General features: G+C 45.3%; 1 protein-coding gene across 1 annotated transcript; it reads right to left on the reverse strand.

The window, feature by feature from the left end:
• Nucleotides 1-911: 911 nt before the first annotated feature.
• DOC2A (double C2 domain alpha) lies at nt 912-19,776 on the reverse strand. The gene is made up of 11 exons (XM_054995045.1): nt 19,747-19,776; nt 15,718-15,971; nt 11,273-11,352; nt 7,435-7,509; nt 5,981-6,090; nt 5,748-5,874; nt 4,342-4,401; nt 3,341-3,498; nt 2,763-2,844; nt 2,294-2,390; nt 912-1,051 (listed from the first exon to the last, which is right to left on the reverse strand). The coding sequence occupies exons 2-11, from the start codon at nt 15,947-15,949 to the stop codon at nt 912-914; spliced, it is 1,161 nt and encodes a 386-aa protein (XP_054851020.1). The 5' UTR covers nt 15,950-15,971; nt 19,747-19,776.
• Nucleotides 19,777-21,444: the final 1,668 nt, after the last annotated feature.

The following is a 21,444-nucleotide window of genomic DNA, read 5'->3' on the forward strand; positions in this document are numbered from 1 at the left end:
CCTGATTAAAAGTGAGGCAGATAAGAGGAGGGTGCCTCATTAACAGCAAAATATTTCCTCCTGGTTCTGTTTTATAAAACAGCTGGTTGAGAGGAGAGAGAAAGCTTGCTTATCTATCAACTGGAGGGGGGGAAACTTGGTGGAGGATTGTTTTTTTCTTGAAAAGTTAACGAGATGAGTAGTGAAGCTTGTGTGCCTCTTGATGTTATGTTATTTGGAAGAAGCGTGCCAGACAGAAACCCCTTCTGTTTCCTTGCAGGAACTCAAAAGGCTACAGACAATCTTTGAAATTATTCAAGAATACAAATTGCATATGTCACTCTGGGTAATGTTATGCTGGGACAGGATTTGATGTGGTAAGAAGGAAATAACGGGGAGTGTTGGGCGGCGGGAAAAATTCTATCCCGGGATGTGGCTTTTAAGGGCTTTCATTTTTGTGTTTTTGGAAAACACATGCATTGTGTTCCTGACCGTAGGCCAGCGAAGTGTTTGCCCTCAAAATCCATGCCAAAACTTGGCACAAAAGAAGCAAGGAACGATTCAGGAGCCACAGGCGGCAGCCGGAGAAGAGGAATCACTGAAGGAAAAATATACCATTTTTTGGTATCTGGTCACTGACTATTTTTTTAAATCAGAGGCAATCTTGGTTTCGCTTATTGGGCTCCTCCTGGACTTCCTTGGCTCTCCCTGGCCGCCCCCCCCCACTGCCTCAATATACCAAACCAGAAGAGAGGACGGCCTCCATTTAAGCCCCTCCCCAGAGCATAATACAAATGGACACCAACAACAAGTAACTGTGAAAACGTGCAAACGTCCTCGTGCAGAGGAGGGGCTGCTGCTGTGCCCCTCCCTTTTTTTGGCAGGCAGGCAGGGTGGGAGGATGCAGTTCCATAGGTGGTCAAGGTGGCATCTCAGGGTCCAAAAGTGGAGGATTCTGGGAGCTCGTTGGTGAGCGTGTGCCAGTGCTCGAGGCGATGGTCAGGGGTCTGAAGGCAAGCGAGCCAATGCCGCCGGCATTCGCCAGGGGCTCCCAGCCCCAGGGTCACCCCTCCTGCAAGGAAGAATGGAGAAGGTCTTGTTCTCAAACAAACAGTGCTTTCTTCCGAGAGGCATTCTCCCTCCCTATAACCAAATGATCCCTGACGGGAGACATTTCTGTGGCTATTGTGGCTTCCTCCCCGCAAATCCTAGAAACTGTAATTTGGTGAGGAGGCTGTGAATTCTACATTAGAAATGTTACATTGCCAAATTACAGGGCTTTTGAAAATCATTATCTATACATGTTATCTAAAGCATGTTCCCGGCGATTCACCTCGATTCCACTGATCAGCCATTCTCTCGTGTGCCCCTAGTGTGGATGAGAGGCTGAAGCAGGAGCGCGCCACACTGCCTGCTCCTCTCTCTCCTCATGCCTCCAGCCGCCTGGTTTGGCCTGAACAGGGCTGGGTGGCTGGCAGGCACAGCAGCGTGCCATGCTGTCTGCTCGCCTCTCCCACCCCCACGGTAAATCCTACGCCTGCCAACCTTCTCCTGCCTGACTTCTCCCTGCCTGTCTTTTCCCCACCCCCACCCCCGCTGCACCCTCCGTGCCTGCCAGCCACCTGGTTCAGCCCTGAAGGGGGCTGAACCAGACTGCTACCAGCCGCATGCAGCTCCAGCCTAGGGTTGCCAGCTTCCAGCTGGTGGCTGGAGATCTCCAGGAATTGCAACAGATTTCCAAGCCACAGAGATCAGTTGCCCTGGAGAAAATGACTTCTTGGAAAGGTGGACTCTATGGCAGTATAGCATGTTCAGGGGCCCACTCTCCCCAAACTCTTGACTTCTCCAGGCTCCAACCCCCCCCCCCAAATCTCCAGGAATTTCACAATCTGGAGTTGGCAGCCCTCTTTCAGCCGAATGGGGCTGAACTGGGTGGCTGTCAGCCACACAAGCATACCAGGCAGCTCGCTCCCCCCCCCCCCCAAACAGCGCTCCTGCAGCTCTAGCCACCTGGTTTGGCTGTGCTGCCAGGCACAGGAGCGCTCCAGGGTACCTGCCACCCCCCCCCCCCCATCGGGGCACCGCAGAGGTGGCAATGCCTTTCTAGAGCACTAGTAACAATGGGCTAAATTACTAGTATTTATATTATTGCCCAGGCTCTTTAAAGTTAGGTTGTTTCATCATGCTGCTCTCCCAACTCTGGGACCCAGTTTCCTGGAGAAACTAGTTTAAGTGTGGATGGAGATATGCATAGTTCCCTTTCTAGGCCTCTTAGACACCAGGTAATGCCCCCTCCAGCTGTAATGTTTCTCACCAATGAAGTCGTTGGATTTTCCAATGTCGTAATCCCACACCGTTATCTCCAGAGATTTCTGACCAAGATCTGAATGCTCAATCTCATAGAAAAAATCCTGTAGTGGGGCAGGAGAGAGCTAGTGTTAGAAATCAGAGTTTGGACTCTACACCTCTCCCATTTAAATAATGGATGTATGAATTTGTTCCTTTTTGTTTATTTTGTATGTTGTCATGTGCATTAACATCTTGCCCATTTCCATTACTAGTGTTCCTCATCTATGCCATTTTCATGCTATTTACAAGCCATTTGATATAATAACTTTGAACAATGCATTAATGTAAAAGGGGAATGTTCAGCACAAGGAAATGGATAATAATAAAGACTCAGGGCTTGGATTTGGTTGTGCAAGCTGCACCAGCAGGGATAAGAAATCAGGCTGCCTCCCTAATCCGACCTCCAGAACCTTTTCTTGCCCTCCTTCATTCACCTCATTATATTCTGGGTTCAGCGTCTTCTTCTTCACAGTAGTTTTATGCTTTGACTTCTTCTCTTCATCTGGCTTGAGATACCTGCCAAGAAACAGAGAATGAGCTCGTCTGTAGACTGGCTGCCTCCCTCCTTCCCAAAGAGAGATCAAGGCAACTAACCAACCTGAAATGTCTACGTACCAGCACTTACGTGCCACCATAAAACATAACACATTCTAAAACTCAAAGGCCTAAAAGTATAGACGCTGTAGAAAACAAATACATCTACTGGATTTCTTCAGAAAACGGATCTTTGTTATAAAGACAAACCTCTAAAATCCTTCCAAAACAGCAAAAGGTTGTGTTTTGCGTGCCTGCAGCATAGACCTGAGGCAAGCCTCTCTAAAAGTTTTTCCAACCCCATGTTTCAGGGGTCCTTTCCTGAGCAGGCCACGCACTCTCTTCAGCCCCAGTTCCTCCCCTTTCCATTCTGATGTGAATTCCTCTTGCCTCTCTCTTGGTTAACTACTCTTTGTGGCAACTCAAGTTTATCAACAGCTCCCCCCTCCCGGTCTCTGCTTATGTGCGTATTCCTCACGTTTTTACGTAGGGGTCCGAGTAGCCGCACACGTCCATTGCAGCTAAGTGGGCGCAGCGGAGAATAGACACCAGTAGCCCGTGGCGTTCAGAGATGTACATAAGGGCGAGCAGGATGCGGCCCCTTTCCTCCAGGGCCCAGCCAGCCGGGGGCTCTAACTGTGCCACAAGGAAGAGGAGAGAGTGTTGGATGTTTTTCTGTGAAATGCCGCCTTCCAAAGGAATCGTTACATACCGAAGCCTCAGAGTTGGCCTTGGCATACCAGGGGAAATGTCGATGGCTCCTCATTCTCTTTCAGATTATAGAGCTCCTGACTGAGTCAGGCGGGCCCTCTTCATGCCTCCTGTTTGGCCTTGTCAGGCTTCAACCACCTGCCCACCTACTCCCCTTCCCACAGCCCCGGCAGCCAGCTGTCTCATCCTGGGTGTTCACTGCTCCTGGGTACTCTGGCCTGTTGAATATTTGCTTCCACAGAGCATCGGGGATCTCTGCCTATTTCACCCCCTGAAACTTCAACCTTGGAACCTGTTTCTGATTGGAAAGTCCTTAAATGTGAGATTTTTAAAAAACAAGAATGATTGTAGACCAAATCCATCCCCCCCCCCCCAAATGAGCTACCAAAACCAGTATCTGAGATTTGGGGTAAGGGCTTGCTGGTCAAAAAGCTACACTATCCTGGCACTTCAAGCCACAGGCTCTCTTTTCCAAAAATTAATCAATTGTACCGAGTAAAATGCTTTTGTAAAAACATAAATTGGTTTATGTGGGGTCTAACTAGTCCTTAGAAAGTATTTCTTCTGTTGATTGGTCTATTCTGGCTCTAGCAGGTATATCAAACTAAACTCTACATACCTTATGCTTCCCCCCCCCCCCCCGAATGGATGATGCTTTTAACTCCCACCCTTCTCTTGGGATACATAAAAGTGAAAGTAGGTTATATAATTATACATCGACAGTTATGTAATCCTTTAATGAGGAGTAGGAGGAAGAAAAGCTCTCACCTCTCTCAGGTAGCAGGAAATTCCACGCAAGGCAGCTGTCATGGAGGAGGGGGATGCCAGCTGTTGAGAAGCAGAAATTTTGCAAACATTAGCAACTTTGGAGGCGAGAAGAGACAGTGTGTGCGTGTCTGGGAGAGAGGGAGAGACAGAACTGGGGAGAAGAGAACACTCTCCCGAGCTATCAAAGCACAAAATCTTCCCTTCCCCTCAAAAATCCATGGAGACGTGCCGGCCATGATGGATGTATATTCTGAATATAGTAGTACATTGTATGTCTGAAAAACAAAATTACATGTCAAAGTAACCTAAATTAATCTGCAACAAGAAAAGATGGATTGCATGACTAGGATAAACTTTGCAAAATACAGCGCATTTCCTACAAAAAGAAAAAAAAAGTCACACACACAAAATCTATTTCCCTGCTGCCCTAGTCTTATAAGATTTTATCAGACAGACACCTTCCCGCACTCCCATAATTGCCAACAAATTGTAGTTGAGTAGCACAAAATAATCATTCGCATGATATAGGATTGTGGGATTGCTGTGTATCACTATAGTGTGGTTGAAATCTGAAAGCCACTCTGAGGATCTTTACCACCACCACCGATTTATATACCGTTCTTCAGGACAACTTAATGCCTACTCAGAGCGGTTTATAAAGTGTGTTATTATTATCCCTGCAATAATCACCCTGTGAGGTGGGTGGGGCTGAGAGAACTCTGAGAGAGCTGTGACTGACCCCAGGTCACCCAGGTGGCTTCAAGCGGAGGAGTGAAGAATCAAATCTGGCTTGCCAGATTAAAGTCCTGCCGATCTTAACCACTACACCAATATTCACTAATGGCTATGGATGTTTCCTCAGCTGGGAGTTAGTCTCTTGAGAGCTCTGGCTGAAATCCTAAGTACACTTCCCAGGGAGTAAGCTCCTCTGAATAAAATGGGACTGACTTCTGAGTTAGACCTGCTGAGGATTGCTCCCCTGTTCTTGAATAAGAGTTTGGAGAAGGCGACACCTCCTTGTTGAAGGAGAACGGCTAATGTGTACTGGTTACTGCCTGTGAACCTCTTTACTCAATACTCTGGCCAATAGCTGACCTGTTATGCCACAGACTATCCATAACCTTTGCAACTGTGCAGGAGGAAGAATCTATCATGGAATGTTACAGCCAGGAAAGCAGAGAGTTAAGGGAAGCTTCTCACATAGGGACTATGGAGAAGAAGGACTGCGTTCTGTTAGTGAGAATGGGGAGAGAAGGCCAAGATGGTTGGGGAACCAAGGAGATGGAAGGGCCAAGGAAATGCGAGACAAGGCTGTGAATTTAAGACCCTTGACTGATGTTCCTTAGAATCTGTGACTGACATTAGATTGGGAGTATATAACCCCTCCCCTCATGCTAGACCCTCACCGGTTGTTGTCGTTCCAAACACAGGTTGAAATGTCTCTTCTGGCCAGGCCGGAGGCGTCTTAGGGGCACACGAGTCTCCCCAATGAACTCATTGTGGGTCAGTTTATCCTCATCACAGACGGAGATTCTTGAAGAGAGAAACAGAGAAGAAGGATGAAGGGGGTCTTGCAGTCAAGGAAGCATTGGAACAAGAGCTTGTAGGCTTGGGTTTTAGGTGGGGTGGGTCATCTCACCGCAAAGTTTTCCGGGCCATATCCTCGGCCGTTATCCCATTGTACGTTAGAGCCTCATTCCACACAGGGTTGAGAGTGTTGTGTTGTGTTCGTGTTTTCAGCTTGTTTGCCTGGATGGGAAGAGGTGGGGTGGAATTGGAACAGAACACCTGTATATCCCAGAGAATACACAGGTTCTGCCTCTTGTTTTCAATGCCAAGGATGAGAATTTAGAAGCTGAGCCATGGGATATAAATGTGTTTGTTCTGGGTTTCTCCTGCAGTGCTCTGTAACTTCCCAACTCCAGCTCCACTATTTCTAAGCAAGTGCCCTGCACCAGTGTTTCATAAAAGCAAGCCCTTCTTTTAAAATGTATTAGCACTGGATATTCTGTGCACATCTGATGCGGAAACTTCATTAGGAACATCAGTTGAGTAAAAGATTTGGAATGTTCAGAAACAAACAGGACACGAAAGCATCAGCAATCTAATTGTTTTCTCCAAGTATCTGTGATGAGAGGTTCTGTCTAGCTGACACTCGTGGCCAACAGCCCTCCTTGAGTTTGTCTAATCCAAGTGTACCCAACTTTTTTGAGCCTGTGGGCACATCTGGAATTTTGAGATGAGGTGATGATGAACAACACACCCAAATGGCTGCCACGAGGTGGAGCCAAACCCCAAATGGCTGCCGCAGGAGGCAGAGTTGAACAGAATACCTCCTTCACACCGCCTGGGAGGAAGGAAAGCCTGAAGGGGGAAATGAAACCACACTCTGACTAAGGAAAACTCAGGTGCTTAACAATCTTCCTGCTCTTCCAGTGAAAAACTTTTTCATTTGAACTAGAGTAATCCCTGCCTTACAATGGCCCCACTTGTTTTCTGAAAAGCTCAGTGGGTGTCAAAGGAAGCACTAGTGGCACCATATTGGAGAATCCTGGTCTAATTCTTTTTAAAAAGCCATCCATGTGAGAGCGTTACCGCATTTTCTGGTAACTCATTCCATGCCGTGCTCCAACTTCATCTGTGTATACTAGCCTGGTTTACTTGTACATCTTTTGTTCTGCTTCTTCCCCACCCAGGCCCTCTCTCTCTCCCCCCCCTCTGTCAATCCAGCATGTCCCCTCTCCCTGTCTCATTTCATCTCCAGCCTTAGGTCTCTTGGCCCTCAGCAGTCAAGCGAGTACAACCTTCTCTTCAGCAACATCAGTAGGGTCACCCCTTGGAAAACCCTGAATCACGGGTGCTTATAGGATTTTTATTACCAATGAGACCAGCAAAACTATTTGTCCCCTGTGATCGTGCATGTCCCGTACTCCCAAACAGAGGCCAGTCCTCTCCGTTTCGGAAACACTGCCCGACTCAGAAGTGCGTCTACATCAAACCTGGTCACAAGGAAGCTTCGTTGCGTGTTCCATGCACATTTTGGATTGTGTTAGGCCCACAAATGGAGAAGCAACAGGGAAAGGGGCATATTACCTTGCAAGCACCTGGCAGGAGGTGGAGTTTCACGTAGGGGTCAGCCAGACCATTAAAATCCATCGGCTTCAATCCCTGAGAATGAGAAGATACAGAAATCATTTCCTTCCCCCTCCTAACTAAGCATTTTCCCTCATGCACGTCATTAAAACCCAAATCACGTCCCACGCCTTCCCTGGTGCACATTTTTCATTTGTGACTCTCTGTCTGAAGGACATTACAAATCTTCTACACAGAGGTAGGGATCAGCATGAAAACCATGTGTGAATTACAATGTCTTGATGGACTTGCTAGCTTTGTGTGTGTGTGTGTGTGAGAGAGAGAGATGTGACAGCCTGCATGTTCATTTCAATGTGGGATCTCAATTGAAATTTTCTAATGCAGGAAACCATCCTGAACACATACCTCAACTTTCCTGACTGATTGATTGATTTATAGTCCACTTTTCTCACTGAGACCCAAGGTGAATTACTAAGGACCGTCTCTCTGTTTTCTGTTACCTCTCAGTGGAAGAACTCAGGCACTATTTCTACCTTTTGTGGATGACTTGTTACTTTTTTGTGATCGTTACTACAACAACTATCATTCTTCAGCTTCCTCCCCAAAGTCTTGAGAAGTTAAATTTCTGAGTAGGCAACTGAAAACACCTTGTCTCTAAGGCACATGTTCACATAAGTGAGAGCCAGTGTGGTGTGATGGCTGGGTGTTGGTCTAAGATTTGGGAGCCCCAGGTTTAAATCCTCACTCTTCCATGAAAGCAGTGCAAAGTCTGTCTTGCTACCGCAGACTAACATGGCTACCCCAATGGAATTTTACACACTGCAGATACTAATGTATATTTTGAAATCTAGCCTTGCCTATTTTAGGATAACTATTTCTTTGTTTTTAGTGATCTTCAATAAGAAGAACTCTTCTGACTATTAAATCACTGAAAGATGATTGATAAATTAGGCTTGCCAACTCTGGGTTGGGAAATTCCTGGAAACATTGGGGATGGAGCCTGGGGAAGGTGGATCTTGGGGAAGGAGCATGGCAAAATATAGTGCCACAGAGTCCACCCTCCAAAGCTGCCATTTTTTTCAGGGAAATTGATCTCTGTTGTACGGAAATCAGTTGTAATTCTGGGCAATCTTCAGGCTCCACCTGGAGGTTGGCAACCCAAGCTGGCAACCCTAGCCTGACACCCCCCCCCCATGAGTTCTCCCTCAAACACCAAAACAGCCCTATAAGGGGCCCCTTCCTTCAGTCTTTCGCTGACAGAAACCAAGGCTTGAAGGCTGCAATATTGCGTGGTTGCCTAGCAATGGCCACTGTCAGCATTAATTTCTTAAAGCTACACTCTCTGCCTGTATTGTTTGATGGGTGTAACCCCTCAATGTATTTTTTTAATTTCAGATTTTTCTTCAAACCTGGGGCATTTTTAAGGTTTGTAGAAAGATCTGTCTTGTTTGTTCATGGCTCTAGTCTCTGGATTTAAGTATTCACAGATTTGGCCAAGTTGATAATTAGATATATTGATAGCAAGTGGACTAGAACCTTCTACAACATATCATGTAGCTTTCCACAATATGTTGAATGGGAAGCTATTCTTGTAAGCAGCATGTCTTTTATTTTTGTCAGTGAAATGTCAGAGAGCATGTCTTGTCAAGCAGAATAAAGAAAAGGAATCGATGTGTCAATTACATTGGTAGTCCCATATCTTCAGGATCCACATAAACCTACCTGTGTGCTCAGAATGTCTATGAAGACCCTCATCTGTGTCTCATTTCTGTTTGAGACTGTGCATGGGTACATGTCCTAGGTAAAATCTTCTTGGCAGTGACACACAGAGACACACAGATAGGGACAGTAAGGTTGTCTCAAGAGAGGAAAAAGAAAGAGGCTATTTAAACTCAGGACTTGAGGTAGAAGTTCGTTAAGCTTCCAGCTCATTGGATGGGCACAAACTGTGATGGACTAAGTATTTACCTAGGAACTCCATCTTATCCAGGTGGCAAGAGATTATGGGCAGAAGTCCCAACCAAGATATCTAAGATAATGATGCACTTTAACCTACAGCAACTTCAAGTAAAGCTAGCCTGTCCTGTAAGAACATCATTTAGGAAGCATCCAGTGTAAGGAAAGAGGACCGCATGTTTTCACTTTTTCTTTGTTCCCTTGCTCAGCTCAAAAGCTTGAATAGAACATTTGTATTCTTTTATTCATTTATTAAACTCTTAGATACTGAATGCTTTAAGTCTGGTCTCTGGAAACACACCATGTCTATTCAGGTTTTGCTGTCAAGAGGGTCAGTAGGTCAGCCTGATAGCTTGAATATTCAGAGTTGTGGTAGAATCATCCCCATGATTACTTGTTAGAGTCTAGTGGGAGGCGCAGCAACTAGGCAGAGACTTTAAATGGCAATGCAGGAACATACAGTTTCATTTAGCAGGCAGTGATGTACCCGGTTGCTTTTTGCACCTCTGGGGAGCAAGGGAAAGGGCCATTATCACCAAGTGGAGACATGGGACATTCATGGGGCTTCTGCGACCTCCTAGGGGCCAACCAGAAGGAATAGAGAATGGCTTGCATGTCTATTCCTTCACAGCAACTGGTAGACCTCTTCTCCATGAGTTTGCCTGATCTCCTCTTAAAGCCAATTAAACTAGCAGCCATCACTATATCCTGTGGCAATGAATACCACAAGATAATTACTCTGGGAGTGAAAAAGTACTTCTTTTTATCTGTTCTGAGTCTACTGTCCATTCCTGCATGCAAGCACATGAAAAACAGGCGATCCTTTGGAAATTATTATACAGTTCAGTGGAATATGATCTTCCTTGTGACAAACTTGTTCCTAAACAGTCTTTGGAAGGATGCCCCCTTGAATAACTCTTCCAAAAGTACCTTTATGCTGTTTGCCTTTGATGGGAATACAAGTCATATATCACTCCAAGCAAAAATAAATTATTCTGAATCCTGGTACTGTTTGTGCTATGCTCTTTAATGCTGGTCCTCTTGGGATGTTCAGAACGGCTTCCAAAACATCTAGCTAAATTGGAATCATTGCAGAATTGCTAGGGGGGGGGGGAAGACGCTTCCAGCACTTACAAAAATAAAAAACCCAAACCCAAAAGCACAGCCCTGAAACATTCATGAAAACACACCTTGCATAGTTTGTGGGGAAGCCCTAGAGAGCTGTCCACAAGTTGGGATGAATGGGGTCACCTGGCAAGTACAAAAAAATGCCAAGAGGTTATGGGGAGTGGTGTCTCCTGTGGAGGACCAGCCTTACTTTCACTGTGGTTTTGAGCTGCCGCATTGTTTCCCTGGCTCCCCCTCCCTCCTCTGTTGCTGTGGCAACCCCAGATGCCTGCGGATACCCGGTTGCTTGGCGCGTCGCCGAGGTGCTTGAAGATGCTGCAAGCCCACCAGCTGGGAAGGAAGAAGGGGTTTGTGTTTGTTGGCGTGTATGTGAGGGTAGGGGTTACGCAAACATAGACAGCTGAAGGCCATGGGGGTGTCTGTGAGGGTGGAGGGGTCTTTGAGTGAGTCTATCTGTTTCTCAGGGGCTTGCCATGTGGTGCGCGCACAGACTCACACACACAAAAAGGACAGAAGAAAGGGATGAGCTGAATGCAGAAGAGAAGCAGACTGAAATGAGCAGCACTGGTTCCATAATGAGATTTTCCCATCCTCGTGTGGCCTCTTTTTATTAAATCATGTCCCTGTACTTGTGTGAGCTGTACACGCAATGCTAAAAAAAGTCTGCAGGTCTGGCTCAAAAAAGGCACCAGCGGTGCTGGGACAGTCTGCTTGCGTGTCTAGGGTGCTTTTCAGGTTTGAGGGATATTGTTACCTTGGCCCGTAGAATGGTACAGTTGAGAGTGCAGCTCTCAGGATCATAAAGGACGTCAAATTCCAGAGTCCCCAGAGATGCTAGAAAGAGGTCAGGTAACAAGCAGAATGAAGAAAAGGGATCAGTATGTCAGTTGCAGTTCCTGCCCCTCTCTCTGGTTAAATCATTTTTTTCTCCACTGGCATATCTGGCTGTATCCATATGCCTACACACCTGTCTGTGCCTTTTAAAATTTATATATACGTATTTGTCATACTACATAGCCATTACTTGCCATCCATTGCCATACATACAGGGCAGTGTACTCTGTGCTAAACCAAACCAAACCAATTAATCAAAATTCTGTCTTCCAGTACAGCTGGATTGTCTTAGGTGCCAGTACATCTATATTCTGTGACTTGTTTGTATGTCTCTAATTAGGCCCATTTGTTTATATATGCTTACATTGCATAGTTTATATTGATTTTACTAGGTTATGATACAAGGGAAGGTGCTAAATGCTGGACACCACAGTGACGGCTAGAAATCCCACTAAACTCCCTTCTGATTTTGGAGATTTCATCAGACATTAGTCACCTGCCTCTGCTTTTTGTCTTTATGGTGCTGAGGGCTAGAAACTTAGTGATTTTGATTTGTTTCTCTTTAATAAAAATTCAGGATGCTGAATTTTGTATCAGACCACAATTCTGTCAGACATTTTTCTGCACTTGAGCTTCTGTGTCTGTCTATTAGGGATGTGCAATTTTCTTTCACATATTTTTGTTGTTGTTCCAACACCTTCATTCATTTTCAATATATTCATTATTACGCATATTTGGTTTCATTATTAAATTCTTTTCATTTCTGCTGGTTTCAGCAGGAAACATTTCTGGCTGTAACTTCTTTCCTTTCCATCCAATTTGGATGCTGTTTTCAAGGCTCGTACCCCTAACGCAAGGGATTCTTCCGTGCGAATAGATCAAACACCTAGTTTATAGCTAATTAAAAGCAAAACACAGGGGAACAAATGGCAATCATTATCAGTCCATTGCTATTCCTGTTGGTTTTTGTAATGGTAAGAAATAAGCAGAGCATTTTTTTAGTTTGCTCCTCCTTCATTTGGAAATGAATGCACTTCCTTCCTATCTGTCATTGCCAAGCCAGAAGCTTTCAGACAGTCCTGAATTCCCAAGTGGCAGTTCCTCCATGTCCTTCCAGATTAACTTTTCAACTTCTGTCTATCTCAGGACACATAAGCAAACAAAAGGATCCCAGAGCTTGCATGGAACTGGTATCCTTCTTCAAGCTCCATGCACATTTGCAGTTATCTAGTGCTGAGGAGAAGGCATTCTGTACTCAGCACATGCTCAAAGTATTTGTTCCTATGTTCTGGGGCAGAGCCCTGGCATAGGAAAAAAGGGCCTGAGGACCACATCGTATAAGCCCCGGTAGACCAGTCTACAGATGCATCAATCATTCTATTATCATATTTCAGCCCATCCACAGATGCTTTATCTGTCTGCATCCATCTGGTTTCTAAACTGCTCTCTGACCATCCACATACACCAGTCCACCGGCACAGACGTGATCTATCACACTGTCTAGCCCTTCCCATTCATCTATCCAGCCTCTGTCCATCTGTCTTTGTCTCCCTCCCTCTGCCCGTCTTTCTTCCCATCCATTCATCTACCTCTCTCTCTCTCTCTCTTATTCCACCCCTTCTTCCTTTCTGGGGCTCCATGTATCTATGAATTTGCAAACAAGTGAGAGGGTATGCATTTGTGTCCCTTGCAACAAGCTGTTGTGTTGGTGAGGGTGTGAGTTTGTGTGGGTTTGTTTCTGTTAGAGAGGCTGAGTGAGCATTTGTATGTGTGACTTTGTCCCCAGAAGTGTGTGTTCCTGTATCTGTGTGTGTGTGTGTGTGTGTGTGTATTTTTCTCACATGCATGCATGCACACATGTACACACACATATACACTCTGAACTGGCTCTGTATGTGAGTAAAAACCTTTGTGTGATTCCAGCCATGCTACTTGGATGATACCTGGTGTTGTACATGTGTAAAGGTTTGAGTATGCGTGGTCACTAATAAATTGTATTATGTATAGGTGTCATGATTTCATCTGTGGAGACACAGGACGAGTGGCTGGGCTGACCTTTTCTTTGGTCTGTCGACACTGGGTAGGGTGTTAGCTTCAGGCTGGGAAATTTTTGGAGATTTGGGGGAGGGGGGTGTTGCCTGGAGAGGGCATGGTTTGGGGAGGGCAGGGATCTCAGTGGGTATAATGCCATAGAGTCCACACTCCAAAACAGCCATTTTCTCCAGGGCAACTGGTTTCTCTCAGCTGGAGATCAGTTGCAATTCTGGGAGATCTCCAGCCACCCTCTGGAGGGTGGCAACCCTAGCTGATAGTCTGTGGACAAGATTCTGGTTTGTGGTTTCTCCAATGGGTGTAAAAAGCTCACAGCAAGAAAGATTGGGTGTAAAGTTTGTAAAGCCCCAGCTGTGTTTTGTCTGTGCTTGTGGGGGTGGGTTGTTGTGAATGTTTGTTTCTGCATCTGGGAGTAAGTGTACACCCCTCTGTGTATTGACAAGGCTGCAGATGTGTGGTAGCAGAGGCAGGCTGCTAGTGCATCGCATAGTAGTGTTTGTGGGTCTTATTACACAACTGACTTTGCTTGTGTGTGAATCAGTGAAGAACTATTTGTGAGGAGCAGCTCGGGTGCATATGAGACAGAAATCTGGTTGAGATGCTTTATATGTGCCAATAGCAAAGGATCTTGTGGCCCAATCCAAGGCATGTTTTCTTGCAAGTAACTCCCACTGTGTTCAATGGGCCTTACTTGCAAGTAAATGTGGAGGAGAATGCAGTTTAATCCTTAATCTTAAACAGGTTTATCCTGAAGTTTGTCTAAATGGGATCTGCGTGTTTGGAGGCAGAAAACTTCTGAAATCCAGTTTCTGAGGGCTGCCAAATCTGGCCTGGGATATTCCTGGAGATTTGGGGGTAGTTCCTGTTTGGGGGCAATTTGGGGAGGAATTTCACCTATAAACTATGGTATATCATAGAGTTTTCCCTCTGAAGCTGTCATTTTCTCCAGGGGAACTGATTTCTGCAGTCTGGAGATCAGTTGAATTCTGGAAAAAGTCCAGGACCCATCTGTAGATCGGCAACCATAGACAGTAATGGGGGTAGAAGTTGGCCTCTGTGCCCCTGCCATAGTCTTTCAGGGCCTCTAGTTGGCCCCTGTGGGAAAGACGAGGGTGGACAAGATGAACCAGTGATTTGATCCAGCAGGGATGTTCTTATAAAGCAAATCTCGTTGATTTCAGAGCTTCAGACTGCAGCCTCGGTGAGCCACTTATATTTTCAAGATTTGCACACACAAGAGGAAGAAGGGAGAAAAGGCAGGATGTGCAATGTGCATTCAGCACACAGTGTCTGGTCACCAGTGTCGTGTATGAAAAAGAGGGAGGAAGGGAGCTCTGGTACAGGATAGGGTTGCCAGCCTCCAGGTGGTAGCTGGAGATCTCCCGGAATTACAACAGATCTCCAGGCCAAAGAGATCAGTTCCCCTGGAGAAAATGGCTGCTTTGAAGGGTGAACTCCATGGCATTATACCCCACAAAGGCCCCTTTCTTCCCCAAATCCCACCCTCTCCAGGCTCCACCCCCCAAATCTCCAGGAATTTCCCAACCTGGATCTGGCAACCCTTGTACAGGAGGATTAAATCAACAAGATTGTGTGCAATAGTGGCTGCTTTCACACTCTTTCGGATGATGCATTCTCCATGCTCTAAAGTAATCATTTGCAACTGGATTTTCCCAAGTGAAACACCTTTTCAGGTCCACTCAAGTCAATGTGCTTAGCAAAGGGATTGACTCTGTTTGGGATGACAGTGTAGAGTGAGAGCTCTTCGGTGAGTATACATGTGGGAGAACTGGGAAGTTTGTAAGACTCAGGGTGTCCCTGTTTCAACACAATGGCAGCGTAAAATAGTATACCAAAGAGTTGGGTGTCCAGAGTGAGTGTGAGAGAGAGAGTGCTTGGGGACTGTGTGGGTATAGAGTATGTGTGTGTTTGTGTCTGTGTATAAATTTCTATATGAGGGGAAGCAGTGTTTCTGGTGTGAGTCTCTGTGTGGCATATGGGTGACCATTTGTGTGCGAGAGAAAGAATGCCCCTGTTATGTATGTTTTGGGATGTACGTTTGTGTCTATGAGTGTGGATGTAAGACTATCGGTGTGGACACAACATACAAGATTTTTTTTTGGTGGTCTTCTGTGTTTCAGCATGGCACAATGAAGTCCACATGTAAAAATACGTACATGAAAGGGAACCTGATCTGTGGGAAGAGAATCTGCTTGTGTGAACATGTGTGCACGAAATGTGTGGTGTAGATAAATGAGCCCCTGCTGGACTAATAGAAGATTTGACCCAGAGAGGGGTGGAGATAACACTCACTGTTGTCGTCAGAATCATCTCCGTCAACTGCTTCTCCCTCTCCAGTTCCAGGGGCCACAGTAGCTGCCCCTGGGCCCCTCATTCTGTCCCGGGTGGTCAGAACTCCCTCCAGCCCAGGATGTGGGAAATAAGCAGAGATCTGGGCAATGGGTCTGATTGGTCCTGGGGACACATCAATGGCCATGTGTTCCCGGATAGGGACTGGAGCACGTTCTCCCCGGCGAACTGTCATCAGAAGGGCAGGAGAGTCAACTCTGGAATATGAAAAGAGGGATTTCTTGTGATTCATCATTTTTCCTTAGTTGTAGGCTAATCACATATTTTGGCTGCAAAATGTTGAATCTTTGACCATTCCATCTCTGAATCTTAACAAACAGAAATTCCAGTATTCTTTAGAACTGAAATTTTGCTAGTTCCTAGCAGCAATTTCTTAGTTGGCAGAAAATGTATAAATCTGATTGGAAATTGTCCACCCTATTTAACTGGAAAACTCGATGCAAAAAAAAAGAAGTTTATTGCTAGAGGTAAAATGTAACCTTTATTGGGCAAAAGAGTCTATTTTGTGGGTGACATTTTAAAAAAATCAGGTCTTTTGGTTGAAATTTCATATATATATTTTGGCAGAAAATATCATCCAGATTGCATGAAAAATATAATTGCCTTGGCAGAACAGCTGATCTCTTTCTTGTGCAAAATGTCCCACACTTGAGTAGCACTATCTCGATCTAGTAATGGTACATTGGGACAAATATTCCACTTTATAAAAGCATTGGCTTCTTTTGATGTTATCCACCTGCATTAAGAAAGTATGCAGAGAAAATGGCTGCTGAGACGTGTGGTGGTAGCGTCCAAATGGTGAGAAGTGCATCTGAGAGTTCACATTTCACATTCATGCTTTGCAGGAGTGTCCATAGCTCAGTGGTGGAGCACATGCTTTGCATTCACAAGTTTCCAGGGCTGGGAAAGACTAATGCCTGAGATATTGGTGAGAAGTTGCTAGCCAGAGTAGCCATCTACGGTGCTTGATATACTGATGATCTAACTCAATATATAAGACAGTTTCACATGTTCCTACATCTGGCACACAACCTTGTTCATTTGTGTCTCTCTTGGTGAACAGTGTAATGTCTGAAGAGGAGATGTGTCCATCAATACACAGGGACGTGCTGGTGCGGATTCCATGTGGTTTTGTGATGTCACCATCAGCGGAATCCCTTAAGGAACTGGTATGTGCAAATGATCTCATCTTTTTGGGTGCTCCATGCATAGTAAGGAGGGTGGTGTTACTGAGGTCGTGTGGGTCCTGCCTTGGCACACATCCTGCCTTGCCAGTTTCTGGAACTTCATGTTCTGGATGGGGTTTCACTCCCCCTAATAGAGCAGGTTCATAGCTTGGGGATGCTGGTGGACCCAGGCCTCCTGTTGGATAAATAGGTTGCAGCAGTGGCCAGGGCTGCCTTTCACCAGTTTTGGCTGGCGAGATGGTTGTGGCCCTTTCTGGGCAGGAAAGATCTTGCCACTGTAGTGCATGCCCTGGTAACATCCGGATTAGATTACTGCGGTGTGCTCTACGTAAGGCTGCCAGAAGCTACAGTTGGTACAGAATGCTGTAGCCAGAATGTTGACTAGAGCGGATTGCAGAGACCAGTTTCACCCCAGTCCTGTTCCATCTGCACTGGCTCCCAATTTGCTTCTGGGCCCAATTCAAGGTGCTGTTGTTAACCTTCAAAGCCCTATAGAGTTTGAGGCCAGCATACCATAAGGACCACCTTCTCCCACTCCCATCATCTTCAGAGGCCTTGTTTTGGGAGCCATCTGAGGCTGGATTGGTGGTAGGGTTGCCAAGTCCAGGTTGGGAAATTCCTGGAGATTTGGAGGATGGAGCCTGTAGAGGGCGGGGTTTGTGGAGGGGAGGGGCCCCTGCATGGTTTGATGCTATAGAGTCCACCTTCCAAAGCAGCCATTTTCTCCAGGGGAACTGATCTCTGTCACTTGCAAATCAGTTGTAATTCCAGGAGATCTCCAGCCACCACCTGGAGGCTGGCAGTCCTAATGGGTGGTGACCCAAGAAAGGGCCTTCTCGGTTGAGATGCTGAAATTTTGGAACTCCCTCTGCAGAGAGATTCGTCTGTCTCCCTCTGTCATTGTCTTCTGCCAGCAAGTAAAGATGTTTCTATTTTGTTTGGTGTCCATTCCCCACCCCCATAAACTTGTATTGGCCCTTCCTGCTGGTTGTGTTTGTTATGAATGCATGTATCTTTTTTGTGTATTGGGAAGTATTTATATATACATTTTAAATGCTGTTTTAATGTTTTAAAGATTTTAATGCCTTGATGTTCACCACCTTGGAGACCCTATTAGGGTGGAAAGGCAGCATATAAATATTTTAAATACAGAAGCAAAATTATTTGTCACAGCTGTTCAGACTGTTGCATAGACCTCATCTTCCCATTAGATATTACAGGTGTTCATGAGTTGCCAGTCGTGAATCGGCTCTGAGAGACACACCGATTTGTAGTAGTAACCATTATATCTCTTTTCCCATATGCTCTTAAGTAAAGAACATTTTCTTCATGAAACCATTTAAGTAGAATGATTAGATCGGGGAAGCCAACCTCTTTGGCCCAAGTGTCAAACAACTCCTGATTTCTACAGGTGAAGAAGGTTGGTGAGCTAACAGACGTATTAGGCACAAAACCCCCAGCAGTGCTGCCAGCATGTATGGGGGGGGGTTGTCTCAATCTCTTATCTCCATATTATGGACTACATGGGTTGGGTCCAAAGTTGCCACCCTGTGTCCTGTGTAACAGTCACATGTGAGCTTTTATGATGAATTTCTCCTGGCGTCCCATTGCTGTGCTGGAAAAACTCAAATCTTTCAGCTGAGCTCACCCAGGTTAAACAGAAATTTTGGCTCCTTCTCTCCCTTTCTGTCTTTAAAAAATACATTTTCCATGAATTTGTAGCAGGTCAAAAGTTTTGGGTTATGGCACAATACGAAAAAAACCTGATCATATCTTTGAAAAATCACAAGTGACACATTCGGAGGTGCTTAAATCCCCAGCTGATTTAAATTAGGGGGGAAAACCCTGATGTGTTAGTAATGCTAGTAGCATTAAATGAAGTGTTAACAAATCAATTTAACGTTCAAATAGAACATCAATGGGCCAGATAACAAGATACCCAACTCTAAACATGTAGAATTCATTTACTACACTGTAATTTTGGAGGTGGGGGGAGCAGGGGGGGAGAAAATTCTAATTGAATAAGGAATTTAATAGCTGGGATCGAATGACATTTTGATTTGGCTGTTTCTTTAATGCCCAACATTCTTGAGAGGGTTATTTTTAATTAATTAGCACTGGATTATTTAAAAGATATTAATAGAATGAGTTTGCTAAATTGAGTTGTCTCCCCCCATTCTCTCTCCTTTTTTTGAAGTCTGTGGGAAGGTATTTTTGTTAAAAAAATGTTGCTTTAGTGGCTCAATTTTCAAAGGATTTTTATCCCACCTGAATTTGCCCAAGATCATAAACATTACCCCAGCATCTACCCCACACATCTGAATAAATGTAAATAATCTCCCACAATTTCTTAACACCTGCTTGCTTGCTCCCCACCCCACTTCTCCTCCTAAGTATCCCAATTCAACCCGCCACATCCTCATAATTTACTGTACACCCTTCAAATACATTCTTAGTGCCTTCTGCTTTTCATTTCAGGAGGCCAATCTGAATTGCCCCCTTGTTATTTCCTTGTCTTTTCTCCCATCAGCCCCACATCTTAACAACTACCCTTTCCCATTCTTGCCCCCAAGTTGCCCCAGCCTCTCAGGCAAGTCTCCCAACTCCCCCTCTTCTTTCAAAACTCTGCCAGAAACTGCTCCCCACATTTTCCCTTACTCCCCCCAACTTATTCCCCAGAAGTGTCTTCTTTACATATTTCCAGTCCCCCAAAGTCTCCACCTGAGGTTCATACCATCAGTTGCCATACTTGCCCCCTGGGAACCCAGCTCTCCCCCCATCATACCTGAGCTCTGCTCTGCTCCTGTCAACAGGTAACGCTGGGGAGGGGGGTGACACGGCGAATGAGAGACGGTCGATTGGGGGATCCCACAGACTTCGAGAGCCAGAGAGAGCCAGAGAGCGAGCGAGCAAGGGGAGGGGGGGTTGCAGGCAGGGAGGTGGAGACAATAGAGAAAGAGAGGAAAGGAAGGCGGAGGGTGCAGAGAAGCGGGATCTGATATGCAACACGGAGATTAGATTAGATTTAGATAGATAGCAAAGCCAGACTTGAGCATCCCTCTGAGTGTATGTTTTGCTTGCATTTGTACTTCAGGGAGAGGAGGAAGGGACTACCTGATACTGCAGCTGATAGCATCAGAATATAAGAAAGGGTGAGTGAGATCTGATCTGCAATATCAGGAAGAAGATAGATATCTGATCTTTAACTCTGTCTCTATATAAAGAGCAAAAGAGAGTGAAAAACTACAAATCTTTTAGAACTTTGAGCCCTCTTTGTCCCTGAGTCTCAGAATGGGTGGGTAGCCATCCATTGTTAAAATGAAAACACACTGAAATCTAGATAAAAAAGTGCCATGAGCTGCAAGGAAGAGAGATGAACCACAGATAGGAAAGTCATATCTTGTGGTGATGGGTTAGGTAAGAGTGGATAGAGTGTGTGTGTGTAGTGAATTAATAGGATAGGGAGAAGAGGATTTTCTAGTGCAGAGACAGGATTTAAAAAAAAAACCTGAAAAAGACTTTATTGAGAGTAATGCTGCAAGGAAAAAGGTGTGTAAAAATGATTTAGGACATGTACAAAGATGACTGAATAAGAATGTGGTGGGGAAGAAAGACTGGGGTTTGGTGAAGGGAAAATTGATGCGGAAAATATTACTTAAAGATTCTGGGACTCCAATTTGGTTGAAACAAGCATCTTTAGATCTAAAAGCTCTCCTCTGGCCCTAATCCCTGGCGTGTGAGAGCTTTGTGGCAACACAGTTCATCTTATGCAGGCTTTGAATACTGGTCCAAGGATTGAGCCCTAGCCCTGGAAGGGAAAATTTTGTGGACAGAACAGATACAGAACCAGGGGCAAGGTTTATGGGGAAAAAACAAATTCACTCAAAGGAATATTTTATTGAGTGTATGATATTCCAGGCAAGAGAATAGCTCCAAACATTTAGGCTTGGCTACTTTTCCTCAGTCCTAATAACTCAAGGCTCTTCTCCAGGGGTCCCCAACACTACAAGCCACTTCAGCCTAACCTTCAGGCCACTCGCATCTTTGTTTTATGTGGAGTTGTTTACTGAGTTTCAAAATGTGACCCCCCCCCCACCCCCAAACCAAGCTAAAGTATTTTATCGTACAAGACCGTATTTCATCCTATGAGTTTGGGAATTGAAGTTTCTCACTCCCCCCCTCCCCCAGTTACTATAGCAACCCTGTCCTGGACCTGCTCCAGACCAGGAAATATTTGTGATGCCGCATATGCTGTTGTGTGACATTTTAAGTGTTAGTCAAATAGATAAACCTGGGTTTGGACCAGGCAAAGGAACCAGGAGCCAAGAAAGCTGAGTTCTCTGGTAATGAGGCTTAATCTGAGTCAGGGTTTAGAAGAGTTTTAGCTCCGGGGCCTTTGGCTCTGGAATATATCAAGTTAAAAAAGAAAATCCCTCTGTGCCTGTGCAGAGTGCCTTGTCCTCAGAACTGGGTAGCCACACAC

This window comes from Eublepharis macularius, chromosome 12, assembly GCF_028583425.1.
Source record: "Eublepharis macularius isolate TG4126 chromosome 12, MPM_Emac_v1.0, whole genome shotgun sequence".
Lineage (NCBI taxonomy): Eukaryota > Metazoa > Chordata > Lepidosauria > Squamata > Eublepharidae > Eublepharis > Eublepharis macularius.

Excerpts from the sequence above, each read along its gene's own strand:
- DOC2A (XM_054995045.1), bottom strand. The coding sequence starts at position 15,949 with ATGACAGTTCGCCGGGGAGAACGTGCTCCAGTCCCTATCCGGGAACAC. Across the intron at positions 6,091-7,434 it reads TCCTGCCAGGTGCTTGCAAG|GCAAACAAGCTGAAAACACG; the intron begins GTAATATGCCCC and ends CTTCCCATCCAG. Across the intron at positions 2,845-3,340 it reads TCGGACCCCTACGTAAAAAC|GTATCTCAAGCCAGATGAAG; the intron begins GTGAGGAATACG and ends GTTTCTTGGCAG.